This window comes from Aythya marila, assembly GCF_965140915.1.
Source record: "Aythya marila genome assembly, chromosome: 2".
NCBI classification, from domain to species: domain Eukaryota; kingdom Metazoa; phylum Chordata; class Aves; order Anseriformes; family Anatidae; genus Aythya; species Aythya marila.
In genome coordinates this window covers 12,633,403-12,660,895 of record NC_139043.1, presented here as the reverse complement: position 1 = coordinate 12,660,895, position 27,493 = coordinate 12,633,403, and the positions used below count along the sequence as shown (strand labels likewise).

At 36.1% G+C, this 27,493-nt stretch overlaps 1 protein-coding gene across 3 annotated transcripts in view; it reads right to left on the bottom strand.

Moving 5' to 3' along the window:
- Nucleotides 1–27,158, bottom strand: part of PFKP (phosphofructokinase, platelet) — a 44,714-nt gene extending 17,556 nt beyond the window's left edge. The window contains exons 1-14 of one of the 3 annotated variants that reach the window (XM_082754870.1): nt 26,743–27,158; nt 18,822–18,895; nt 12,849–12,926; nt 11,713–11,902; nt 9,052–9,217; nt 8,261–8,305; nt 8,052–8,160; nt 7,669–7,764; nt 6,952–7,044; nt 6,468–6,593; nt 5,839–5,903; nt 4,245–4,314; nt 994–1,140; nt 99–169 (exon numbers count right to left, since the gene is read on the bottom strand). In XM_082754870.1, coding sequence (XP_082610996.1) covers nt 99–169; nt 994–1,140; nt 4,245–4,314; nt 5,839–5,903; nt 6,468–6,593; nt 6,952–7,044; nt 7,669–7,764; nt 8,052–8,160; nt 8,261–8,305; nt 9,052–9,217; nt 11,713–11,902; nt 12,849–12,926; nt 18,822–18,895; nt 26,743–26,827 — 1,415 coding nt within the window. In that variant the 5' untranslated portion in view covers nt 26,828–27,158. The remainder of the gene's footprint in view (nt 1–98; nt 170–993; nt 1,141–4,244; nt 4,315–5,838; nt 5,904–6,467; nt 6,594–6,951; nt 7,045–7,668; nt 7,765–8,051; nt 8,161–8,260; nt 8,306–9,051; nt 9,218–11,712; nt 11,903–12,848; nt 12,927–18,821; nt 18,896–26,742) is intronic. The other 2 variants (XM_082754871.1, XM_082754869.1) reach the window with 2 other exon arrangements.
- Between the last annotated feature and the right edge of the window lie 335 nt (nt 27,159–27,493).

Below are 27,493 nucleotides of genomic sequence, written 5' to 3'. Positions count from 1 at the left end.
ATTAAAACATTCAGTGAAAGGAAAAGAGAACTGAAGTATACACAGGTTATATAACATACTAGAATTCACCATAGCAATTGGAAAAATATTGATGTTACCGTTTGGTACCAAGAATCGATCCTCCCTGGCCAGTCCAGCCTCCAACATCTCCCCAGCTGATTTCCTTTATCTTTGAATTAAAGTAAAGGAGATTTTGTTACATAATTATTCAATTACTCTTCTTGACATGCAACAAACACAAGATACTACTTAACATAAAGCTGTTGGACCGAGTTGTTGGGCACTTTGGCAGCACCAAAAATGAAATTGGCAGAAGTATCAGTATCAAGAGGTTAAATAACTTAAATTCTCTTTAATTCTTACCAGTCCCTTCTCATTCTCTCTCTTTCTCCAGATCACAATAAACTTTTCCTCCTTGATTCATATCATGGTCCTGTTTTCATATCCTCTTACTGAACATGAAACATACAAGTCTAAAACTAGGTCTTTGAGGTTAGTTTTGGGACCTACTGCTCCAGCTAATAATCTTATATATATTTTCTCCTTACGCCATTAACTGATGCATAACATTTAAAACAGAGGAACAGAAGAATCTGTCTCACCTGGAAAAAAAAACAAAAGCTTCCTTCCTTAAAAGGCATCTCTGCAAAGTTTCTTATTGTAAAAGAACACAAATGCAACAGCAATTCTTCTGTTATTCTGTGGAAAATCTACCATATGCTAAACATTGACCATCACCTGAACTAATTCTGTAGCTCTGAAGCATGTAGTATTTAAGCATAAATGAAATAAAGCAATAACAAACAAATAGGTTTATATAGTTGAGAAATAGTTACAATTTGTGTTTCATATGTCTTCATTAAATAACTTACTGATTTACTTTCCATGATAGTATCACAGAACACGCAATTATAATAAAGAACATGCCTTATAACAAAGGCAGTAGAGTGGGATGAGGTACATACTACTATACTATCCACACAAAATACTGACCTTCCCTCTAGAAAAACCTTCAAATCCATCAATGACAGCAAACATTTTATGGCCTTCAGTTATGCCAACTCTCACTGCAGCCCTTACTGCAGCATTCATTCCAGCTGCAGGAGCACCAACATTTAAGACTGCCACATTAAAATTAGTCTGCAAGAGAAAAATAACAATCTTTAATAAGCACTTTCTTTTTTTTATCATGCTTAATTTTTCCATCATGCACAGATAAATATTGTAATGTAGGAACTTGCAAAGCCCTGAAAACCATTCAAAACTAAAATATACATAAATCTATTTTTCCCATTTTCAGAATGCCACACAATCTGTTTTTTTTTTTTTTTTGTTTTTTTTTTAGAAGTTTTTAAATAAGACTTTCAATTTGCTTTGCAGTTTGTTACGCTTTTTTTTTTTTTTTTATAATTAGCTCAGCTAGGTTCAAGAAAAAAAGAAAGAAAAACAAAATAGACTAAGTTATTCAACCATTTTCGTATTATCCAAGCAGTTGGATTTTGCAAAATAGAATATCCTAGAAAAGAGTAGGAGCTGATGTATTTCATTCAATCACCGTAGCAGTTAGTGTCATCAGCAGACACACAGATTACAACTTTAATTTAAAAGTATCTGCCAGACTTTTAGAGCAGCTAGCAGCAGTAAACAGGATCATTCAGCATCTTTCACATTACCGTAAGGTTTCAGATTATGGCAGATTTAAAGCATTTTAGTGACTCAGTGTAACTGTTTATATATAGTGTTACCTCCTCCTGCAAGTTTAATATGTGTTCCAGGTAAGTGTCTCGTCTATTCAAAGGGAAAAGTCTGAGATATCAAATATACATTTGTAAACTAAAATACACGCAATGTAAGAGAGAAAAGGTTCTGCTTAAAACAAGACATGAAATAATATTTTGCTACGTAATATATATTCCATGATCTTGCATTTAGTTTCCATATATATTTGTTAGTTATTGTGTCTAAATAAAGCAATTCTGTAAATGTAAGCATTACTGACTGAACAATGGAAAGGACCACAATCACACGACCTAGATATAAAATAGGATGTAAAACTTCTATCTTGTTACAGCAAGCCCAGTTCTAAAGACAAAATAATTTTCAAATTAAGAACACTATCCTCAATGGAACTATGTCTTCACACTGATAAATCCAAAACCTTTCAGACCACAGATTCTTTTTCAGAGTTAAAGCTTCAGTACTTGCATTAAAAACAAAAAGAAAAAATGTGTATGGGTAAAAAAAAGCAACAGTACTACTATGAGTAAATGCTAGCAAGCATCTTTCAATTGAACAGCAAAGCATGGAATGCAAATCATACATGTATGCATTTAGCAGAACAGGCTTTAAACAATAGCAAACTAAGAAAAATGCAACAAAATTTAACAGCCTGAGCTTATACACCGAAATTCATCACAGCTCAATGATCTTAAATTGTTTGCAATCATTAATATGACAAAATTGTAACAACTTAGTACTGGAGAAAATTGCTTTACCCTGGAAAATGGGAATAAAGAACAAAAAAAAGAAAACCAAAACAAATAAACAATAAATACAGAGCAGTTGTTAGGCAACAATCATTGAATCTTTTCAAATAAAAAAATACAGAATTTTTATTTATTTATTTTTAAACTTCAGTGCAATCAAAGAATTGTAAAAAAGACAAAGGAAACGTAAGAGCAAAATATCTGCATGCAGCAACACTTCTGAAGCAGAGCACTGAGTAGGCTCTAGTGATCTGATCAGCTTAGCCTCTTCCTCAATTCTTGTGACAGGCTCATTTTATCTGCTTTTTAATTCCCCTCTAACACCTTTTATTGAAGCACAGATTTGGCTGGTGTGGTCATAGCCAAGTACTTCTGTTAATTATTACAAGTGACCTACAATTCCTTCTAATGTCTTCCATCACAAAAAGACATAGTAGAACTACTGTGAAACAAAATAGACTAGTAGAAATAGACCAATGCTAACAATCCTAAAATTACACTGCAATGTAAACAAATAGTCTGATCTGGCAAAGCAAATGCTGAATATCCACTAAAAATAATCCTGAATTCTTTGGTCTCTTGAAAATCACTAATTTAAAAATCACACACTTTTAAATTAAGTTTTTGACAGGTATATTTGAAATAACGTCAATCTATATACTTATTTTTACTTATATTTAGATAAAGTAAAAATATAATTTAAACTACATTTTATCCTCTCTAGTAGCTTCTATTATAACTTTTAATTTGCAATCAAGTTTTCTTTATTGTGCAAAGATTTCCCTGACAGATTACACATTAATTTTTGTCAACCAAAATGGCTATTGTGACAATGCTATTACCTATCCACAGAATTTCTAAATCAAAATGAACTTTTCCTATTTTCAATGCAAATTTGTGCTTAGTAATATGGAGAAGGTACTATTAACCATTACTTAAATATTTCATTGAAAAAAATCCTCAAAACATAATAGTAATATAATCATGCAAATAAGGCAAAAAATAGTCACAAACCACAATTAAAAATGAATTAACCAGTGAGGTGACATAGTTGCAAACTGGTGAAAAACAGAATTACTCAGTAAACCATTAATAGGGAAAAATTAAAAAAACAACTGTCTGAAATTTATTTCAGACACCATTTATTGACAACTTCCTAATAAATCCAGCTTTTCTCAGTCTGTAAGTTGTATAAAAGGAAATAAGAGGTAAATAGCCACTACTGCCTTGTGCACAGTGACTTACTAGATCAGATAACCATGTGTCTTATCCAATCTGTTCAATGAATTCCTGTACTTGCCTCTGTTCTTGAGTAGTTTTGCCCCTTTGAAATGAAAGGCTAGAATTTTTTTTTTCATACTGTACCCTTCTTTCTACCAAGATTTTTAGTCTCTTAATTGCGATTACATCACCTTTCCTTCTCTCCATGTCACCTAACAAAAGTGATGACAGTAACCATTAGGACCAGATACTGTAGCAATTGGGAAAGAGACATATCCAAGACATATTCACAATAGAAATTGTCTAGGATAAAAATTTTTAGTTAGACTTGTATCATTTTAAAAAATATTAACTATTATAATAATCAGATGGTGTGTTACAATCACCTTTCTGCCATTATAATATTTGACTAATTTTATAAAATAACATACGATATAGAATTGAAGACAATTTTTAAGGGGGTGACGAAGAAAAAGTTGATTTGTTAATATACCCTAGGGGCAGACACACATTACACACTCATAAAAGAACTCTCACCTTTGGAAGCTCAGCATCTGGTTTTTTGTGTGACAATAATTTGTAGGTGTTAAGGTTGTTTTCAAAGCTCCTAAAGAATAAATAAAATAAACAAATCCAGTAACACAGTAGTTTTTTTGAACACACTTACTTTAAAGAGTAAACTTTTTCATAAGCTGATAGAAAGAATAAGAAGTTAACAGAACATGTTTTTAAAGATAATATGCAAGATCTTACAAATGTTAAAACTAAGTCAACTCCCAAGTAAGAAAGTTTTAATATCAGTGTTCTGGCTTCACAAAAAGCCTTTACAAAGCGAGACAACATAGTTCCCATTAAACTTTGTTATCGCAAAGTGTATTGGGCGGGTCATAGGTCTTCTAACAAAAAAAATAGTAATAATCTTTTGGAAAAAGGTTTCCTTTTTTTTTTTTTCCTCCACATTTTGTTTAGCCTAGACCTTGGTTGAATGCGAAGCAACACTACAGCAAAAAAATAAAATAAAATAAAATATAGCCCCATTTTCAAGAGCATACCTGCCAGTTCATAATATGAATATGCAAGGCTTGTCTATCTCAAACAAACAAAAATAAAGCATGCATTCTGTATTAGGGTAAGAATTTCAAATTCCACTGCTAATCTCAAGACACAGCACTTATTTGAAATAACTGTATATAGATAATGAAAAAATAAATAGAAGATTCTAGAGGAAACATGCCTTAAATACTGAAGGCATTCAAGGCACTGAATTTGACAATGCAGCAACTTCAGCTACAGTACTAGATTTGAAAAGTGTTTTTTTTGTGCAACTAGTAGCAATCACATTGCTTTGTACACGTAATACAATATTACTGAGTAAAACAGATTTCTAAGAATGAACACTTTCTGTACTTTCTAAACACTTAATTGAAAAATATTGTTTTAATTATAAGTATGAATAATCAATCCTCACTCTAGCAAATCAAAGTAACTTAAAAACAGCTATCCAATGTTAGGACTAAAGTTATTACAAATGCAAAACATGGTAATAATTGAAAATGAGGGAACACAGAAAAACACTGTGTTACACACTTTGTAAGATAACATGAAAACATAAAATAACCATATGTAAGGCAAGAGAGTTTTATTAGATGGGTGATAAAACACTTTACTATTAAGCAACTTGAAACAGAACGTGCCCTTTTGACACATACGGGTGCAGAAGGTCTTTCCCCAACATTACTGTTGGAAAACTAATGGCTGTTTACAAATAAATTCATCTTACACAGGATTGGTTTCAAAATCTTGAATAAACAAACATGTGGTTGCTACCAGCCAGTTCATACATGACAGCAGCTCTTTTCTCTGTGGCTAGTTATCCTAACATCAGTCACTAGAGTCTCACACGGTACCAAACTAGTTTTCTTTGTTTTGTGTGGCGGGTTTTTTTGTGTTTGTTTTACACAGATAAATGTTTCTATTATTCTTTTTAAGCAACTCTTCTTCCATCTTCTCTACTATATTATTCTAAATACACAAAAACATTTATAAACTGATTTAAATGTAAAGTGCCAGCAGAACAGCAAAGCAATTCAGCCCTTCTAGAGCAAATAAATTAATGTGTTATTTGTCATACCTTCCACGAAGCCTCACAGCCTCAACAAATCTTCCTTCATCCATGGCTTTCTGTACTTCTTGAGTCTTGAAAGAACAAGTTGATTATTCAGTAAGTTTAAAAAAACAACCCAGAAGATTGATTATCAATATATTTCTCTAAACAGGCACTATGAAATAACTTTCCAAAGTGAAAAATGAAATACCGATTTTTCATTTTATGACCTACATTTTATCACAGCATAATTTATAGTACACAGGAGAAGAACAAAGTAGAAATTGACACCTCAAGTCTCCCTGGAAAATCAGCATATCTATTTTGCATTTTCCCTTTTTATTTTAAGCTAAAGTAACACTGAACAGTTTTGGTGGAGAAACCAGAGTGTTGTATACAACGTGCAAATGGATGCAAGCATTCTTCAGATGCTTCCATTGCATTAATGAATATATATTTATTTATATATTATTTATTGGTGGTTCACAGTTATCACTTAGTACCAGAGAACACACACGAAGCTCATTTTTCCCAGATCCGGGTAAGTGTTGTACACATTCCCATCAGCATTTTAACGACAGACCACTGATTATAGTACACAGTGGTCCGTTGTAGTTAATGAATAACGATGAACTGGCTTTTTGCCAGAAACTCACCATCTGCACACACTCCATCAAAGGCAGACGGACAGCCTGGTTTCCAGACAGCGACACAACGCAGGCAGGAGTATCTGGAGTGCCTTCTAAAAGGGCAAGCACAGCTTCTACACCCATACGGCTTGCCTGAAAAAATAAAACATTCAAGTGTTCAAGCAAGTGTTTAAAACCTAAAAGCCTGCACTCACAGAAATGGTCAAGATTTCTCTGAAAATCAACCTGAAATTAATTCTTATTTTTCAGGTGAAACTTTAACAGATTGTTCTTGCAGCTTTGCTTTTTAACCCTACTACAGATTATTTTATGTAAAGTGCTTCACTATTCTGAATTTGACAGACAATTGAGATCTCCCTCTCTCCAGTAAATAATCCGATATCTCTATGCAAGGTGGAGTTCAGCCAGTCATCAGTGTGAAACTACCACAAATGATGAACTGTGCATTTGTACCAAGTGATGCCATGAAAAGTTATTTTAAGTAACTCACCAGAATTCTGTCAAAGGCTGAAGGGGTTCCTCCTCTTTGCACATGACCCAAGATAGTCACACGAGTGTCAAATCCAAGCCGCTGAACCACAAGCTGCAAAAAATTTCAAAATGTGTTTTTATTATATGTAGTTTTATTAGCATAACTAGTTTATGTATCTCTGCCAATGAGTGGTTTTGAAATTCTTTTCCAAAAGGACACTTTGCAAATAATCAGTGATTTCAGCTCAAAAGGTTTTTTTTGGTTTTTTTTTTGTTTTGTTTTGTTTTGTTTTTGTTTTTTAAATCTTAGAGAACAATAAAAATTATTGACAAAGATCCATTTAAAAAAAAAGACAAGACTGTCCAAAGTAAACATAATTATTTCACAATAAGTGGGACATATCAGGATTTAAGTTTTACAAGAAACAATATATAATATACCTGTAATTACTGATTTAAGCAGATTTCAGACTTTGTATCAATGAAGGTACCAATGAAGTAAGTGTTTCAGACTGTTGTCTTATATTGTGACTAAAAAAGGTCCTAATTAACAGCAACTGAAACAATTTCTCTTTAAGTGCACTTGGATAAATAAAGCACAAATTTAAAATACAACCAGCAAAGTGTGTTAGAATCTACTTTTGAACAGACTTACTTAACAGAAATGTTAGTGTTAGTAAAAAGATCTCTGGTATGGACAAAATAGAAACTGCATCATAAATGTATCGACACTTACATCCTTAACCTTCTCTGATGTTATAGGTTTGTTGTGGCAATCAATAGCTCCTTCAGCTACAATAATAATATTCAGCCTTTTCTTTCGTGCACGATTCTATAGTAAAAAAAGCATATTCATATAGTTATATAGAAAATCACCACGCAATTTCAAAAGAAATTGTTTTGCATTAAAAAAATATTCCCTCTCCATGCAGTTTATACTCAATCACTTCAGAGTTCTCATACATTTTATTTTCATACGGGTATTTTAATTGATGAACCAAAACATCTTACCAAATTAACAAGGAAAGGTGCTAAGAAGTCTGATTGCATTGCTAAATCACTGCTTTCAAAAAAGGATCTACAAGAAGTCAGGAAATCCAAAACAGAGTAATTTATTACCTCTGAAAGCTTAACACACATTGAATCCTCCCATCCTTCTTCTGGTGGGTATTCAGGAATAAATACCCAATCTGCACCACAAGCTAAGGCACTGACAAGAGCTAAATACCTAATAAATATAACAAATACTTAGTTATTTATGGTTCAGATTTCTTGGTATTTCATAATTATATTTGTATGAAACAAAAACTACTGAATATAATACATACCCACAGTGTCTCCCCATAACCTCCAGAACAAACGTCCTCTGATGGCTGTAAAGATGAGAAAACAAATTAACTGCAGCTCAAAAATCCCATCCAAGTTCTTGAAATCAGCAGCTGGTATTGGGAAATATGCTGTGTTTGGTAACATGACCACAGCCTTCATTAGCAAAATAAAAGGCCATATTAAACTACGTATCTTCTACAATTTAATTCATTTTCACTCCTATTTCATTTTAAGATTTATAAAAGCATTTACAAGAGAAGAGATGAACACTCACTAGCAATGTAAATGATAAAAACTCATAGTTATGAATTGTAATGATACTGCTGTAGGTTTTGTAGTTGTTGTTGAACTTCATAAAACTATCATTTAATTACTACCACTTTACCTGTGGAAAGCTTACATGAAGATGTTATTTTGTACTATTCAATGCGTGTCTGAATCTTCTCTAGAATAGCATGTCTAGGAAAGACTAAAAATGTATTAGAAAAATGAAGCCTGCCCCTAAAGCTGATAAAAGCTGTGCCCCTAGATCTCTACAATCAGATGTTTGAAATTCCGCCATGACAGGAATGAAAGAAAAGCAGTTGCAAATTAAAAAAAAAAAAAAAAATCAAGACACATGAAAGATGTGGTTAAAAATAGCTTATATTCACACTCAAGAAATAACGTGTGAGTCAATTACCTAACTTCTATTTAAGATGAACATATATCCTCCATTACTGCATGACAATAGGAAATAAGACATGAAACAACTATGTTTGTTAGAGTCTTCTATAACATGCACAATTACCTTTGAGCAGTGGTCATGATGGCATCCACGACTTCGATGATTCTGTGCAAGGCTGAATCAGTACCTATGGTCATATCAGTGCCACAGAAGTCATTATCTATGGATCCAACCATTCCCACAATGTTAAGATAAGCATATTTCTTAACAGCCTCTTCATCAATCTTTCCTGTAAAGAAATATCCAGAGAAAGACGTGTAAGTTTAAACTTCAAAAAAATGCATACTAGAAATATTTCTTGCGTGCTCTATTTTTGTAAATTAAACATATCCAAACGTTAAATAATGTTTAGATATTTTAGGTAGCAGGGTTAGTCAGAAGTACAAAGAAAGGCCAATCAAACAACCAAACAAAAGAATCCTGCACAGAACTCCTTACACTACGGAAGGAAACAAGAGCTTTTCAGTCCATTTCAAAGCGTCAACAGATTATCATGTTTTGTAACCAACCATAAAATTGGTGGTTGGGACACAATAGCATCCAAATTGTAGGCTCAGTGTGTGACACACAATGTACAAGCAAAAAGATGCAAACTGGATGTCAGGGGGCATACACAAGTAATCAAACCCCACATTTAAGCTTCTGAAGACTTCTCTTCTGCATCACTGAAAGGCTCTAATTTCATGATTAATAAGTAAATAGAATAGGACAGCTCCTACTCTTAAGTTTTCATATATGTCTCCAAAGACATCAGTGAAAATGCTGAGTCACACAACAGTTCTAAAGGATCTCAAGGATGAAATGTCAGCTGTTTAAGTGCTTACAACTACTTTAGTAGCTGTGGCAACTAAACTGTAGCAAATAACACCAAATTTTTCATGCAAGATTCAAGAACTATATAACTGTTTAATGACTATATTAAAGAAAATATTATAAACCATACGGAAAAAATAACTAATGTTTGTACAGATAATTACAGCATTCTGAAGAAGAGTCAGTGTTTTCTGTGAACATATATATAATGCTTTACAAACCATTTCTAGTGTTCCTAAAGTGACATAATAATAATGCAAGGGATATCTGGTTGATATATTCTACTTAGATTTCCAAAAATTGACAAGGATTTTCAATCCCCAAAGGATTTTGAGGGAACTAAGCATCCACAGCATAAGAGAGAAGGCTTTTGCATGGAGTAAATGATACGAAACGAGAGAGTGAAAAATACAGAACAGGGCTGTAGTAAATGCAGATTTTTATATCTCAGGAAGGTAACCAAAGTAGTTTTAAAGGGATCTGGACTGTTTAACATATTCAGCGATAACCTAGAACAGGAAATGAACAGTAAGGTGCCAAAGTTTATTGTTCATACTGAATTACTTGGGTTCTAAATGTGTGGAAATGTCTGTGAATAAAAAGAAGACTACCAAGACACGATGAGCAGCAATAAAGTATCAGATGGAATTCACTGTAGAGAAATATAAACTAACCCACATGAAAACATATCCTAACATGAAAATACTATTTTCTACATAATTATATGATAATGCTGTTTTCATTAATGAATCAGCTTCAGTGCCCAGTAGCAGTCAAAAATAAAATGAAAATATTAGGAAAATATTAGGAAAATATCAGAGAACAAAACAAAGATCATTATACTACTGTGCAGATCCATGGTTTGCCCTCATCTTGAATACTGCGTGCAGTTCGGGTCCTCCCCACCTCAAAAAGGATATGGTAGAACTGGAAAAGGTTCAGAGAAGGGCAACAAAGATGATCATAGGTACAGAACTTATACATATAAGGAACTACTAAGCAAACTAGGACTCCTCCATCTAGAAAAGAGATGATGAAGGAAAAAATACAACAGCTGTAAAATCATAAGTGGCACACAGAAAGAAATCAGGATTGATCATTCACTGTTTGTTCTAACAGAAAAGTCGGAGGACAACAAATAAAACTAGAAACTAATAGGATCAAAATAATCAGGAGGAAAAGATTCTTCACAATCTTCATAATTTGTTGAAGCTGTAGAACTGCTTGCTACAGTGTTTTCCACAAAAATCTGTATCTGTTCAAGGAGACTGTATACATTCATACAGGAGAAATTCATTAAGGACTGCTAACAGCATCTGGTTCAGGAAGTCTTGAAGACAGAAAGGGATGAAACATATGTGAGTACTTATATATTCTGAGTAACACAGAGCATCAACATGGCCTTGTGTAGGCTTGCTCCGTTCTTTTTCTTAAACATTCTCTTAGATGCCATCAAATGAATACTGGGCTGGATGCATTTTTATAATGTTCTGATCTTAAACAACTAGGCAGGAAAGTAATAATAAATTATTAACAACCAAATATTGTAGGAAAATTTTGCTTATTGTAGGAAAAAAATGCCATCTCAGTTTACATTTGAGTGAAGGGGCCTTTCAAGCAGAAGGCTCAAAGTTTAGACACTGAAATCTGTTCATAATGGGAAAAAAGCCACACTGACAGATGCCCAGTATTTTATGGGGGTCTTTTTGAACATTTATGGTATATAGGAAAGGATGTACAGAAATCAAGAACTAATACTTTATGAAGAGATGCATAATTTCCCAGAATGCATGTATTTGATTTTTAAAGTTAATAAATATCCTCCGAATATAGTTCGTAAACATATAGTTAAGGTATATAACCACTCTGGAGATTGAACTAAAAGTCTAGAGGGTCTAAACCCAAACTTACCTTTCTGCGCTAGTTCTTCTAGAAGTCCACTCCATTCTTCACGGAACAGATTGGCACCAGTTAAACTACCATCTCCACCGATCACACACAGATTAGTGATTCCTCTCTGAACCAAGTTGTAGGCTGCCTGCAGGCGGCCCTCCCGAGTACGGAAGGATTTGCACCGTGCACTACCAATAACCGTACCTCCCTAGAAAAAGGAAATATAATGGTTTTAATTTATAACCTAATATATTATTGTATTTTTAAGATGTATTAATGATGAATGGTTATTTTGTAGCATAACCTCCACCTTTAATTCTATAGTGAGTAAAAAGTAATGAAAACAATTATCGAATTTGTTGGAAATTATGTTCACGGGAGTCAATACATACAACAGAAATAAAAAGGTAACACTCAAAAATTTGACTCCTTCTCTGTCCTTGGCCATAACACCTCAATTTTCTCTTGGTTATAGATGCTACAAGATAAAAAAACTGTATTTTTCTATGCTAACCAAATTATGCTTATTATATTTGAATTACAGATAATCTCAAAGAAACAGTTCACCTGAAAGGAGTTTTCAGAAAGCCTAGCAAGCAGCAAGGCCTCTTTGCCAAACATCGCATCTGCTCTGGAAGAACAGTATTACCATGTCGAGGAAAAGCATAAGGAGATCCAAATGGCCACCTTGCAGGACATTGTAATACAAATGCACAAAATCACTGGTATTATCTGAGCTCTAGAGAACTGTAATTACATCCATTACTATAATTCTAAATTCACTTAGACAGGAAGCCAACAGGGTTTTGTAAGAAAGCACTTGCCTTACAAAATACAGTTATTCCTTATTTAGGCCCTATAACATCTTTGCCAATATATCTTCAGGAAGCTAATGACATGTGATATTGAAAATCTAGAACAAAGGTTTTCGAGATTATTTTTGTGCACCAAAAATGAGATCCCACAGAGATCATCTTTAGAAAATGTCAAGCAACTGTATCACAGAAATTAGGCTCTGCTAGAAGTGGTATGTGATCACTTCAGTCATCACAGAAATAAAATTCCATAACTGCAGTTGTAAGCCTGGATGTAAGATTTTGGTTTGTTGTTCAGAGAGATGCTTTGTGTTCCCACCCTTATACCCTAACACTTACTACTTGCAGGATACTCGAAACGCTTTCCCATGAAACTTCAACAATATTATCACCTCCGTCAACCATTCCTTGGTAACCCTAAAAAAAAAAAAAAAAAAAAAAAAAGTATTTCAAGAAGGCTGATTTGAAAAGCTGTAGCATTTCCACTGTATTCACCATATAGTAATATTCACATTAAATGCAACTCTAAGTAATGAGAAACATTGAATTAAAAGATACTTAATTCAAATGAAATAATGTTCAATCAGAAAAAATCTACCTCTGTAACATTTTGTATGCTTTTCCCCCAAGGTATGGATAAGCAAAGCAAAATAAACAGCAACAAGCAAAAAGTTTTCATACAGGAAGAAGAAATCAGGTTATTCAATCTTATATGCCTTAACTCAAATTGTCTTCAAAAACCAGTGCATATTCTAATACAGAAAGAACTACACTGAGCTGAAAGAAAGAAAATGATGTAGTTAGCAGCTACAGAAAATTGTTTTGCTTGGTTTTATTAACTCCCTGTATAAATATTAGCAGAAAGATGATAGTTACAGACTGTTTTCCATTAGGTGATATTGTAAACACTAATGAGAAAAAGAAAATACAGCAAATTTTGAACCTGCAAAAAACTAATTGATATAGAGAGAAGACTAAAACTGGAGTTACTATTCGTTTTTTTGACATTTCTCTAAATTCAAAGGGAAACAATACACCAATTTTAAAAGAAATGTGTATAAAAGGAACTAATTAACCATTCTTCCATATCCAGTTACTGCAAGGCAGTACATATTTATTTTTAGGGTTCTCTGTAATAAGTCAATTGGAAGCTGCAATAGAAAGCTTGTAAGACAGCAAAACTGGAAACACTTAATTTGGGATGATCCAGAGGAAGCAAAGGTTTTAGCCATTAAGAAAGTTCATTTACATGTTACAAGCTTGCGCTGGCTTAAGAAGGTGATGTTGGAATACAATATAATATGATATGATAGGAATATTCTATAAAATTTGAGTCACATGCTAGAACGTGAATATAAAGAAAACCTCGACTCAGCAAAAGTATGAGTTACATGTAAGATAATCAAGTAATAGTAAAGAAACAGTTAGGTAGAAGATAATCTGTCCCTAATTTCTGTCCTTAACAGATCTTTTCATTATTTTGTATACTCTCTAGATACCTTTAATATGTAACATACACACATACAAAATAAGACATCTTAAGGCTCAGATATTATTTGCATAATTCTTTCAAAATTAAAGATCAAGCTGGGAAATAATAAATCCTTAATCTATTTAATTTATCTACAACTTTATTTCTGAAAAAGCGCAGACCCTCAGACAGAAACATTCCATTATATCCAACTGAGCCTGATAAACAAATTGCAGAGTTCAATTATCAGAGAATTGTTAAAAGAAAAACAAATAAAAAAAAGAAACCAGAGTGTTACTCATATCGATAAATAATGGATAGAAAGCTTCTCCTATCCACATTCCTATTGGCTACAACAACACTGAAATACATAGCCTATAAATCCTGAACAAATAGCATGATGCTATACCCTAACTCTGCTTGTAAGAGACTATATATAGCAAGCTGCACTACAAGCTGACAAAAATGCATACAGTCCACGACTTTGCTCAAATCATTCACTTCCCCTTTCTACCTGAAAGGAAAAATAAACAAACTGGATCCAATAAAGTATTCTAAGTATTAAAGGCATATCATGAGACTCACAGATGAAAATTGCTAATTCATATTTTATTAACAGATCTAAAGCATAGAAAGAGCAAAGGAATAAACTACTACTTGAAGTTGGCTCTGTGATTTGAAACACTTTACAGCAAGGCTAAAATGAGCTGACTGACTCACAGGATGGTTGAGTTTGGAAGGGGCCTCTGGAGGTCATTTTGTCCAACCTGCTCAAGCAGGGCCATGTAGAGCCAGGTCCAGCCTCAACCAACCATTCTGTAACTGCGTGACCATGAGCTTCTCTGTGTTGACAAGCAATAACAATTAATAATTCCTCTAACTGAAAGGTAGCTTTTGGAACAGGCTAGATGCATATTAGCTTTGTTTACATTAGCTTTTACTAACTCAGTTCTGCATGCCAAATGGTGCATGTAAGCTAGCTCGGAACAACGTAACTACAATTTCAGCTCTGTTCTTCCCTGCCACTAACAGGTACAAAAAACATAGAACTTAAAAAAAAAAAAAAAAAAAAATCTTTCTATAAAAGCTACAGAGGAAAAAAAAAGGATCAAGTAGAATTTAAGTATTAATAATAAAAATGATTTCCATTTATCATTTTACCTACTTAAACGCTGATGTTAACCTTGGGGACAGAGCAATTCATTTTAAAAGTGTAATTCAAGATTAAATATTTTATCAAATATTGCAAACTAAACCTGTTAGATTTAACACTGTCATAATTGTCTGATTACTGGTAATCTCTGCCTGGCATGCATATAGACCTTAATAAAAATATGGTGGCAATTTGCCAATTTACCCCCCCAAAAAATGTTTACAGTTTCTAAAATAGCAGCTTTGGTACTAACATACTCGAGCTATAAGGCAAACATGGAAAAAAAAAAAAAACAAAACAAAAACAAACTGTAAAAAATACAACAATACATATTCAAAGGTCAACCCCTTGTCATGCTTCCTTCTTCTAACATCTGATAGTTTAAAGACAAACTAGAGGAAATCTGTGGGTCACACGTTTGCAGGGCACATGTGAATATAGCGTAACTCTAGAAGAGAGCAGCAGGGACAGCAAACCTTGCTTCTGATCTTAAGTCCACAAAAAAAGCTATAGGGAAAGAACAAGTTATCTTCTGATATGATTCATGTTAAATAACTGTTGAAGCCCAAAATATACGCTTAATTACTCAGTTTTTCTGGTTATTGCTTATAAAAATATCACTGGGTGCACAAAACACCACATAAAAGACATGAAGATTTCCACACAGAAATCCATGACAGCTTTACCACTGAGTTTCCAATGCTCTTGGAATGCCTCTTAAGAAAAGGTCTCTTAAGCAAGGCAAAGAACCTAAGGGTTCCACAGCTTAGCGGTAAGAGCAAACAGCCACTGGGAACTATGTGGCCTGCTTCAATTGAGGAAAAAAGGGAAGTTATTTATACAAATATTTAGGATCTCAGTTTCTCAAATTGATAGCCATATATGACAGCTAACACTTCTATATGAAAAAACACATTTCTGATTAGTAAAAATAAATAAAAATAAAACAGCTTCCTAGCGCAGCCTGGTACTTTTACACATACTTCCTATACTTACTACATTTTCACAGCATGAATAAGTCCATGGGTATTAAAATTTTAATTCAGGTTGTGTAGATATGGGAAATAATGTGATGGTTTTCTATGATGGTAGCTACAAACTGTTTATATCCTAATATTAAGCGCTAAAAGATGCTAACATGAATAAAATATAGAACCAGAACAACTGTGTAGAGTAAGCATTATTTCCACAAAAGAACTGTAAACATTATTTCCACAAATGAACAGCGTAATTCTCAAACGTGCTCATTTCAATTACATAAGATACATGTCTTAGTTTTGTTTGTTTTGTTGTGGTTTTTGTTGGTTTTTTTTGTTTGTTTGTTTTGTTTTTGTTTTCTTTTTGTTTCTGTTTTTTTTTTTTTGTTTTTTTTTTGTTTTGTTTTTTACAATTAATTTTAATTTTCATGTTTGTCTGTTTTTCCTCCTCCTTTTGGGAATTAAGGTATGTCCAAACAGCATAAGAATTCCAATATCTAATGTTTTCTTTCTTTGGGCCTTGCCAAGATCAACTTAAACTCTATAAAATTAGATAAGTCTTACTTCACTGCCATTTTCTGCTTATTTATCTTGTTAGTCTCTCTTACCTCTAAAAGAAGGACAGAAAGATTGAGCTGTTGTTTTATGTAGAATATTGACCTAGCTTTGGACACAGTTGTAGAAGACAGTGATTTTTGCAGTGCAGAAGTTCTTATGAGGGAAAGCAATAGTTACATGGAAAAAAAGAGCAGACAACTGCAGCAAAGTAGGCTTCAGAAGGCTGAGACGTTTAACTCCATTTTTGGCTCCAAATAAGAAAACATTGCCAAAGTAGGGCAACAAAGATGTTGAAAAGACTAGAGGGCATGACTTATGAGGAACAGTTGAGGATACTTGGTTTGTTCAACTTAGAGGAGTCTGAGGGGTGACTTTGCTGCTGTCTACAGCTTCCTTGGGGAGGACGAGGAAGGGGGGTGTTGATCACTTCTCTCTGGTGACAGGATGAAAGGGAATGGCTTAAAGTTGTGTCAGGGGAAGTTCAGACAGTATCAGAAGAAAGTCCTTCACTGAATGTGGTCAAGCACTGAACCAAGTGGTTACAGCCCCAAGCCTGTAGGTATTCAAGAAGCAAAACTCCAACAATAACTTGGTTTCTACAAATGACTTTCATTCAAAAATTATGTGACTTCACTCTTATCAAATTTTAGCAATTGATAGAGAAGCACGATAACTTTCACTGGGATTTTGACAAATTCAGAAAAACAACAGCACTTCTATGGAAATTCATCACTGGATACACTGCATGATACAAAATAGCCATTAAAAAGCAAACAAACTCAAAGATAAATTACAACAATGATAATTCTCAATTTACATATAATTAAAAAAAAATCTGGTCTTTCAGAACAGCCAAAAAACCTCCTTACTTTCTCAAAAACATTTGACCTATTTCAGCAATCCTGCAGAACAGCTGAACATTGAAAGAATTTTAGAGATTGGTCATGTAATTAGCACACACACAGTATTCAGGGCTCCTTGCTGTAGCAGTGTAGCACAAAAGAATTCTGGAGCACAGTGCTCCACTTATTTGCATTTCAATGCACTTCACCTCTCTTTAGTAAATGAGCTGTAGGAATAAGCAGACCAAGAAAGAAGATGGATAAATAGCTGCCTTTTAAAACTAAATTGTATATTTTGCATGCACAAAACAGAAAATAAAGTACTTTCATAACACCTCTATGAATCCGAGTACTCCTTTTGTTAAATAACTTTAAAAAACAAAAAAAAATTTTGACAGGAGTACTGACTACTGAGTTTTGCCCCACAGCAAATGTTTTTTATGATTTGTAATCACCCCATACTTCTAAGTAGTTGTAAAGGAATTCAAGTGTAAATAGAATGACTTTTTGCTGAAAAAGTATTTACGGTATTGTGCAATTTGCACATTTTATAACTGAAGGTGTCTTTCAAGCTGAAGTCTAACCTGAATTTAAGTCTTCCGATAAGACATGCTCAGATAGTATTCTTTTGTCATTTACATTAAACTTGCCTTCTGCATGTTTCATTTCAGAGGATTGTTATGTTTCTTATGTAAGTTAATAGTCTTCATGCACATGCAGTCATAATCTTCAACCACAAAATTCTGATGTCTGGATATGCTACTTTTTTGTTTGTTTCTTAAAAAAAAAATAATAATAATAATAATAAAAAAATCCTATCTTTAAACCAGGAAAGATGGAACCAGCCTAGCAGAACTCATAAAAAAAGAAATGGTGTTATTTGTGAAATTGTGACAATGGCACATTCTTATCATACCCTGGGGGGAAATAAGAATTAGAAGTTTAACTAGGTTTATTTATACATCACAATAATTGAGACCAAATCCAATAATAATAATTGGGGACAAACATCTGACAAGTACACAAATACCTATCTCACTGTTGAGTGTCAACCACCTCTGTATTCTTAATGCTTTCAGGCTTCTGGTGCTATATGGATTATTCCATTTATTTACAAGTGACTTAACTTTATCATATATCATGTCAGAAGCGCTTTACACACACACAAAAAAAAGTTGATATGATTAAAAGGGAATGATATCTACAGCATTTTTTTTCCTATTTTGTTACTCACTCTCTATGAAGTTTCCACAGTCAGAAAATTACTCAAATACAGTCAAAAGAAATACAGAATGAATAAAAACCACTAACCTCATAAACAAAATAGACTTTGGCTTTCACATAGATTCCCATGCGTACCACTGCACGTACAGCAGCATTCATACCTGGTAAGAAAAAGCAAAATCACATTGTTCCAGGTTACCTTTTTTTGTGTGTATAGTGTAAACTTTCAGCGTTTTTGAAAATAAATAAAAATAAGAACAACAATTAATTCATTCCTAAAGGAAGACAATGATCAGCATCTATTATACCAGGAATTTGCTTAATGATATTGCAATCAGTCTATAAATATGAAGGTTGCAGTAGTATTTACCTTAATATAATAATGATATGCCAGTATGCATGTTGGTCTGTGATTAAATTGCTGTCTATTGTAAAACAGCATTGTAAAGCTAACAGCTACTAAACCAGAAAGAGAAAGGAAATTCACAATGAACACTCAACCAATTTAACATCTTCAAAAGGGATATTATGCTACAACAGCTCTTTTTCCTGAGCTCTCCAAACAACGTGAGTATAGAGTATTCTGTCAGGAGCACAGCCAAAGCTCCTGACATTGAAGGAAAAAGGAAATAAAGAAATAGCTGGAAATTAACACAAGAAATGTTTTTTGGACACATCTCACATAAAAGAAAAGTGTCTATATGCCACTTTGCTTCCCTGAAATGCAAATTCACACTGGAACTCTCTGCTCACATATCTGACAAACTATACTAATATAAAGTATTACATGCAAGCGTAATGATCAAACACGATCTCCTCAGAAACAGTGGAAGTTCCACTGGTCCCCCTACATTTGTTAAATGAATTTCTATCATAATCCATCACTTCAGGTTTCATGTTACCTTTCTCATTAATCAAGAAGTTCACAAAAGTAATATGCTAATTGCTTCTATACCACTTAAAAAAGGCATGAGATTATCCAAAGCCTGAGGACAGAAGCTGCAGTTAGGCTACACTGAAAGATTAGCCTCTGCACATCAGCTGAAAAGGGATGCCAGAAACAAGACAAATTCTCCAAATCTGCTGCATTCAATATCAAAATAGCAAAGCAGTAGGTCAGCTCTGCTGTTAACGTAGGTGTTACGTGCTCACCAATCTGGAGATTTGAGAACATGATAGCTAGAATACGTAAACTCACAACACAGTAAGCCATAATGGCCTATCCCCACAATACCATTACTGGGAGAAAAGAAAAAAAAAAATACTGAGCTATAAATGCCTACCTGCCTAAATAAAGAATGAGGCTGAGGTATTCTCAGAGATTGACTAATGAGGAACATACCAGAAAATTCCTGAAGTTAGCTAATGTTAAAAAAATAAATAAATAAATAAATAAAGTTTGCCAAAATCATGTAGACAGCTTTGTTGATGTATAATTAACGAATAATAATATAATTTGCATAATGTCACTTCACCTTAAGACTCAAATCTTAAGTAACCACGCTTTCCCCCAAAATCTGTATTAGGAAATAAAAGCAAGAATTGTCTCTTTGTCCCTCTGTCTTGTGGCAGAACATGGAAAAGTTCTCAGGTGCCAAGAAAGCTAAAAGCACAGCTCTGGAAGAAAAACTGGCTAATGCCAAGGAAAAGCTGAGAACTTCTTTTGACACACTGTACTGAAAAGAAAGTTAGCATGCTAAATTTCAGATTAAAACTAATCTATTACACAGAGTGAAGGTATCTCCTCAATTAAGCAGTTCAAAAAGAAAATACAAATAAAAGAATAACATCCCCCCCTTCCAAATTCCTCTGGAAAGCAGAGACAAAGACCTTTAACTGTATAAAATCAACCGTTCTTCACAGCACTGCCATTTTCTGCAAACCAAGAAGACACAGGCACAAGCTACTCCTTTCATCAAAGTCCACCGCATACTTAGCTCGTTCTGTGCACAACTGTTTGTTTGATTAAGAGATGAGGACAACTTTTTGTACTATCCCTATCACCACACAGTTTTAGAAGAGAGCTGGCAAGCTCATTTTCTGAAGGGAAGATGTCCATTATCACTCAGAGAGGAGTACTCAGAACTGCCCTTATAAGATTTGTTCTTGAGGTTCAAATGTCACCTTTCCCGTCTGGCTCCTGAGGGGACACAGTAACACGTCTTTGGTATCTAACAAACGTTTGGCTTCAAAGACTCTGGTGTCTCACTCATTAGCTGTCTCTGTTCTCCATGTATCTAAGTAAAATAAAAAAAAGGTGTCTGTGATTCCAGCCAGCTGAGGCAGAATTGTTTTGTCAGCAAAAAGAGTATTTAATAAAATAAGACATTAAATACAAACATCCAAATCTACTAAAGACGCGAACTTGTCTTTTATCTTATGTTTCTGCTTTATTGGTCCTGTACCATATCTTTATATCTTTAGCATAAATCTCTTAATCATTGTACTTTAAAGAAGGATTCCTCTGTTCCTATTCCAAATTCTCCAGATCTGCCAGAATTTTTTTTTAAACCAAAAAATTAGCCTAGTTGATTAGGCTTACCTTTCACTCTTCTAAAACAGAAAATTTAAGCATTTATTTCTTAAAATGGCAAATCCACTAACTCTTTAACCATGAATATATTCTTAATACAGTTGCATACGTTTTTAGTGAATACTTCCCAGTTTCCCTGTCTGACATGAAAAACTGGTGAGACTCATAATTTACCTGTCCAAAAAGACAGTAAAAGCTCAAGAAAAATGCAGGAACTACAGACAAAAACCATTTTCTCTGTACCACCACTAAAACTTTGTAAGTTCACGTAACAGGCATTATTATTGCTTGGCGATGCAGGCTTTATTTCTTTATATAGGAAGAGGATTTGGGCATCTATTGGCAAACTCCTAAAGAAGTGGCTGGCATTTCAGAAGGACTAAAGCACACTATAATTCGGTATCTGCAAAATACAGGTAAAACACTGAAGCTTTAGATTTTATGTTGGCTTTCTAAATCTGAATAGACTGCATTGCTTGCAGTGATTCAAGTATGTAAATACAAAGGATTTCACAAAGTCTCCGCATAACTTGTCTAACAAAGCGCTGCTCTATTTCATTATCTGTGGAGACTTACAATAGCGTTTGTGAATTACTGTAATATCTATGAAATGTAATTACACGCTTATTACTGAAAAACAGATTTATCCAGTTAGCCATGGATTTAGTCCTGAATAATAAACACTGTGCCGATGAACGTAGGATTAGAATAGCAGCTTTAAAAGTAAGCTACAGATAAAACCAATATTTTTTTTTTGGTTTAATGCAAACACTTTTGCAGAGAAGCCTTTGAAGGAAGAAAAGATTTATTTTGTTCTTTTGGACTCCGCACAGATTACGCTACCTGCAACGACTTAGATGGCTTTATGTAATGCCTAAAATTAATTTCAGAGTGGATGATTTACTGTCCTTCTTGATATTCTCTATTCAGTTCTCTTTGAAGAAGCTGATTTTTCATAGCAGAGTTACAAACAGTACTGCAGAACTCTTTAAATTATTTCAAAGACACTCCCCCCAGAAGAATATTTCTCTCTTGTGCCTACATACTGTTTCACGTGCATGTGCAAAATTACAACAATGGAATTTGAGTAAAATTGAAACACAGTTTTGTGTTTAGCTATCTTTTTTCACGCTAGTCAGCTCAAAGAGGCCTTTAAACAAGTAACTATAACACTAACCATGTAAAAGAAAATGTAAAACTATGCATCTTGCTCACATATCAAGAAATCCTTAAGTTTCAACTATTTTAATTTTAGTTATTGGCTTAAATGCACATTTAATGCCTTAACACATGAACTACAGAAATGTCTTAACACTGTTAAACAGAAAGAATTTATTCAAGGACATAAATGGATATACCTATAATACAGTAGGAGGCTATAATCGTCAAATGGAAAGATAAGAAGCTGTAGTCAAATACAAAACACTGAACAAATCATTAAAGCTAAATGGAGAAAATTCAAATTGTTTTGTTAATTACATAACATTTTATTGCACATTAATGATTCTAATTACCTGAAGAGAAATACTATACAGTTTAAGCGCTTAGAAAAACTGTATCAGATCAGAGCTCTGTACTACACAAATATTTACATAACATCTAGACTGCAAATGTATCTACTTCTTCACAATTTAAAGGACATCTGAAGAGACTACTTTCAATCACAGATTCTGCAAATAATAGATAAGCTTCCTCCAAAATATTAAATGTCTTGAAACAGTTACAGTCATCCATTAGTAACCACATGCCTTATTTTTTTTAATATATATTAAAAAGTGGACACATGTTTTGCACATGGATGTCTCTACACACACAATCATATTTGCTGGAAAAGATGCCTTTATTCCACGTGATTATCTTCATATTACATAAGTGTTAATAAATAAATTGTACATTTTGGATGTCATGAAAGAGTGCATATTTTATTATTTGTTCAGTGGCCAAAATTCATTTTTCCAAAGGAAGTGACCAGGATAAGAACAGTACATCTACACTACTATATTAAATATGCCTTGAAATGTCATTGGCAAGCCTGTAATGTATCAAACAGAGAAATGCAAATCTTTACTTCAGCAGCCTTGGTCTAGTATATTCTAGAATATTACCAGGCAATCCAGATTTCTAGTCCCCTCACTTGCTATCTTCCACAACACTAAATCCCTGAGTTAGTATCAGAAATAACGTGATCACCTCTAAGGACAATAATCCTGAGCAAGTAAATGGGAACAGCTCAAAGGAACCACAAGCTCATCCTTTTTCAACAGCATGCAATTGCCTTCTGTCAGATGCTTTCAGACGATATTGCTCCTGCTGCTGAGACACACCTATCATGGTTCTGGAATAAGCAGCCTGACTGGAGGTTATACAAACATGAAAGTGACCTACAGCTGCCCAAATCGTCTGTGGTAGTCATTGCCAACTACCATAAAATACAACCACGTACCTGAAGCAGATCATGGTAAATCCCACTGAGTAATGATGAAAGCATGAATAAAACCAATTTTTAGTCTATTTTTCTGAGCTTCAATCTCTACCATTTGTAAATAGTCCAGGAAATGAATTAACCCCTAAATTTTGAGAGTTGTCAGAATTTTGCCTCTCAAGGTAATTGTGATTAAGGTAGAAAGTACTTACTCTAGTTTACTAGTTAGCTGGCTAGCTAAAGCGATGGACTGCCAAGTTTAATGCTCACACACATTAGTGTACAAACTACACCTTTTTGATGTAAAATAAACCAGCAATACATTCTTTAACCCCACCAAAAACAATACTTCACGAAGTGTGGTGACTAAATCATAATAATCCCAGCATGGCATGTACACATTATATAGTGCTTAATATTTCACAGCTGGCAAAAAAAAAAAAAAAAAAAAACAACTTACAAGGAAGTACCACAAAGGTGGGAAAGTGATTTACACTTTAACACATCCTATAAATAGGAAGGATTGTTTGTTTTACATAATGCTACTTCTAAATTATTCACAACAGCAGTAAAGGCAGTAACTTGTATTCTAAAACAGTATCAAGCATATTTTGTTCTAGGATAAGATTTACAGCCCACCTGTCTAAATCCAGGCACCTATTGGGATGCAGATATGTGTTTATTGCAACTTTAACAGGTATTCTTTCCACTGTATTTCCTGCTGAGGCTGGTTTACATTACAGATAATCTGACCTTTTCTACATCTACGTAAGACATTTGAAAGAAAACCACAGACTGGAACTTTTTTATATTTTCACTTTTTTGTCTATGTCACGGTTTGTAGTTTTACCTGCTCTACAATTTTGCTTTAAAATTTATTTGCAACAAGTTCTGCAGCAATAGCAGCATATTTCCTTCTGTGTATCCTTCACAGTTTCTCTAGAACATTTGCCCTACACAGAGCAAATGACCTTGACAGGGCATGACTCTTTCTGTCCCTTGCTCTACGCCTAACCCAGCATGCAAACAGACTACAGGTTGTATATCTTACACATCTCTGTCATTCAAGATAGTAAGGTTTATGAACCTCAACTGCCTCGTGTCATTTGGTCCAAATGATCAAGTCCTAAAATTGCTTTTTTCTTGTTCTAAGTTAGGTCAACAAAGCTGCCTACAAGATGTCTTGGAAGACATCCAGCTTGCTTTGTTTAGTCTTTATGACAACCTCTCTCCTCAGACAGCAGCTTTCACAGGTTGTTCATCTTTACCTTTCCATGGAAATATGCTGCAGTTGCAATCTGCCAGATAATGTCTAGATGCTATCCACTCATTCTGTGATTTGCAGAATGCCTTAATTCACATAGTGACAAGTGGAGATTAATACTTTATAAAAGGAGATGCATCTGCCGCTGCATTATATAATCTCCAGACACGCGGAAGCGAGCAGCAGGGTTCAGCCTCTTGCTGAACACGCTACTGCTGCTTGAGGCAATGCCCTGTCACACTTAGAAGTTAAAATGGCGATTTGGGTGACCTGACCACTACAGCAGAAAAGCCTTTATTCGCAGTCCCTTCTAGAATCACTTGTCAGTGGAAGTAATGAGAGCAAACAGCGGATAAAACTTGAACAAATGTAACCTGACTGCAGAGGAAAAGAGAAGCCATTTAAGGTCATCAGCTTGCTTTTTCTCTGGAACTGTTTTCCTTCCTGGTTGGCACTAGATCAACCCCAATCAGAAAGATTCCTGAGGATCCCAGGTAAGACCGGGGACTCCCCGTTATTCCTGCAGAGGGAGGGCGGGAGGATGCTTCTCCCAGCCCAGATGACGCAGGGAGGCGGAATCTGCAGCGACTCGCAGTGGATCACGTACACACCGGAGGGGGGGAGCGGGCAGACGCTGGTCCACGCGATGGGCTGCCAGGAGGGCGAGCAGCAGGCACGGCTCTGCCCATACCCACTTGCCCGTTGGGAGAGCCAGGAGAGGCTCCACCATGGATGCAGACCGGTCCCTGCACGTTTCCATGTGCAACGCAGCAAGCAGTGGTCACTGAGCTGCCAAGTATAAAGGAAAGAGAGGGAGGCTTTTCTCTTCCTCCTCTCTCTTCAATCCACAAACGCAAGTAACGTTTCTTCTCGAAGTTAAAGTACTTCCGAGGCACTCTCCGGGGAAGTAAAAAAAAAAAAAAAAAAAAGTAAATAAAGCAAAGGAGCTAAAAGCAATCATCACAAAACTCTCCCAGCAAGCGTGGAGAGTCCTGTGAAGCAGCACGAAAAGCTGGAGGTCTGAAACCTTAATTAACTGAAACTTCAAGCTGTTAGCGTAAGTGAGGTTTTCTGGTAGAAAAGGGGAAACGAAAGTGCGGGAAAAAAACTACTTCACGACTAAAGTACGTTGAGATCGAGCCTCTCTCTTTCCCCCTGATGCCCGCGCGTCTTTTGTTCCCCCTGCTCGTGCGGCTCGGGCTCCCTCTGCACGCTGCCAGCACGCTCCTCCCGAGAGCAAGCCACCGCCTGAGCTTCCTACATCACGGCCGGGCACACGAACGTGTCGCCGGGGCAGCCTCCCCCCGCCGTGAGGCAGCACGACCTCCTTCCTTCCCCCCCCCTCCATTTATTTCCCCGGGGGCGAAGCCGTCTCGGCGGCAGGAGTTGCTAACGCCGCAGCGCTGCTTTCTCTCCCTCTCTTCCCCGCCCGGGGCAGGCTGAGGGGAGGCCACGCGTTAGGAAGCCAGGGTGAGAAAAGGAAAGGAGGCACGGAGGATGAGAGGCCGTTTGCGGCCAGGCCGCGAAAAAAAAAAAAAAAAAAAAAAAGAAAAAAAAAAGGTTATCTTTTAAATGATCTTAGTACGAGATAGCAACAGGAGGCGCAGGACCCCCACACCCCCTCCAGGCTCCCTCGAGGCCGCTCTCCCCCGCCGTGCCCTAGCCGGAGCGGGGCCTCCCCCAAGCACCCCGTCCCTCCATCCGCCCCCCGGGGAGGGGGAATTCCCCCCTCCTCGCACCCCCCCCCCCAGCCTTCCCCCCCCTCTCCTCATCCTCCCTCCGGGCTCACCCTGGGCATCGCCGCCGCTGGTGAGCACGCCGATGGCTTTCCCGGTGCCCGAGAGGTTCTCGAAGAACTTGGGCTGGTGATCCATGGCGCCGGCCGGGGGGGGACCGGGCGAGGTCGCTGAGGGAGCCCCTGGCCTCGGGGCTCTGCCCTGCTGCCCGGCTCCGCCGAGCGCTCGGCCTCCCGCGGAAAACAAATTTAAAATAAAATAATAATAAAAAAAATGGGATAAAAATATAAAGCGGTGCTGGTGTGGCTTTGCAGACGGATAGTAAGGGGTAGTTGGGTGCCAGAGGGCGGGGAGAGAGAGGAAGAGGCGAAGAGAGCGCGAGCGAGACCAGAGGAGGCGCAGCGCACACCGCAGCCTCGCCGCGCTGCCTCCCCCGGCTCCGGCTGACAGCGCGGCCCGGTAACGCCCCTAACGCCCCGCCGCCACGGGCGGTTGACGGGCGGGCCGGGAAGCCAATGGGAGGCCGAGGTGCCGGAGCGAGCGGAGGCCGTTACGGCGGCGGGGCGGGGCCGGGAGGGGTGGGGGCGTGAGGGGTCTGGGGTGGGGGCTGAGGCGGAGGAGGGGCTGCAGGTGGGGGCGGGAGAACCTTTCCCTTCCCTTCCCTTCCCTTCCCTTCCCTTCCCTTCCCTTCCCTTCCCTTCCCTTCCCTTCCCTTCCCTTCCCTTCCCTTCCCTTCGGCAGCACCTCTGACTGGCCTCGTGTCCCAGGGCCTGCTCGGTGTCTGCTCTGTCAGGTCTTTGTCCC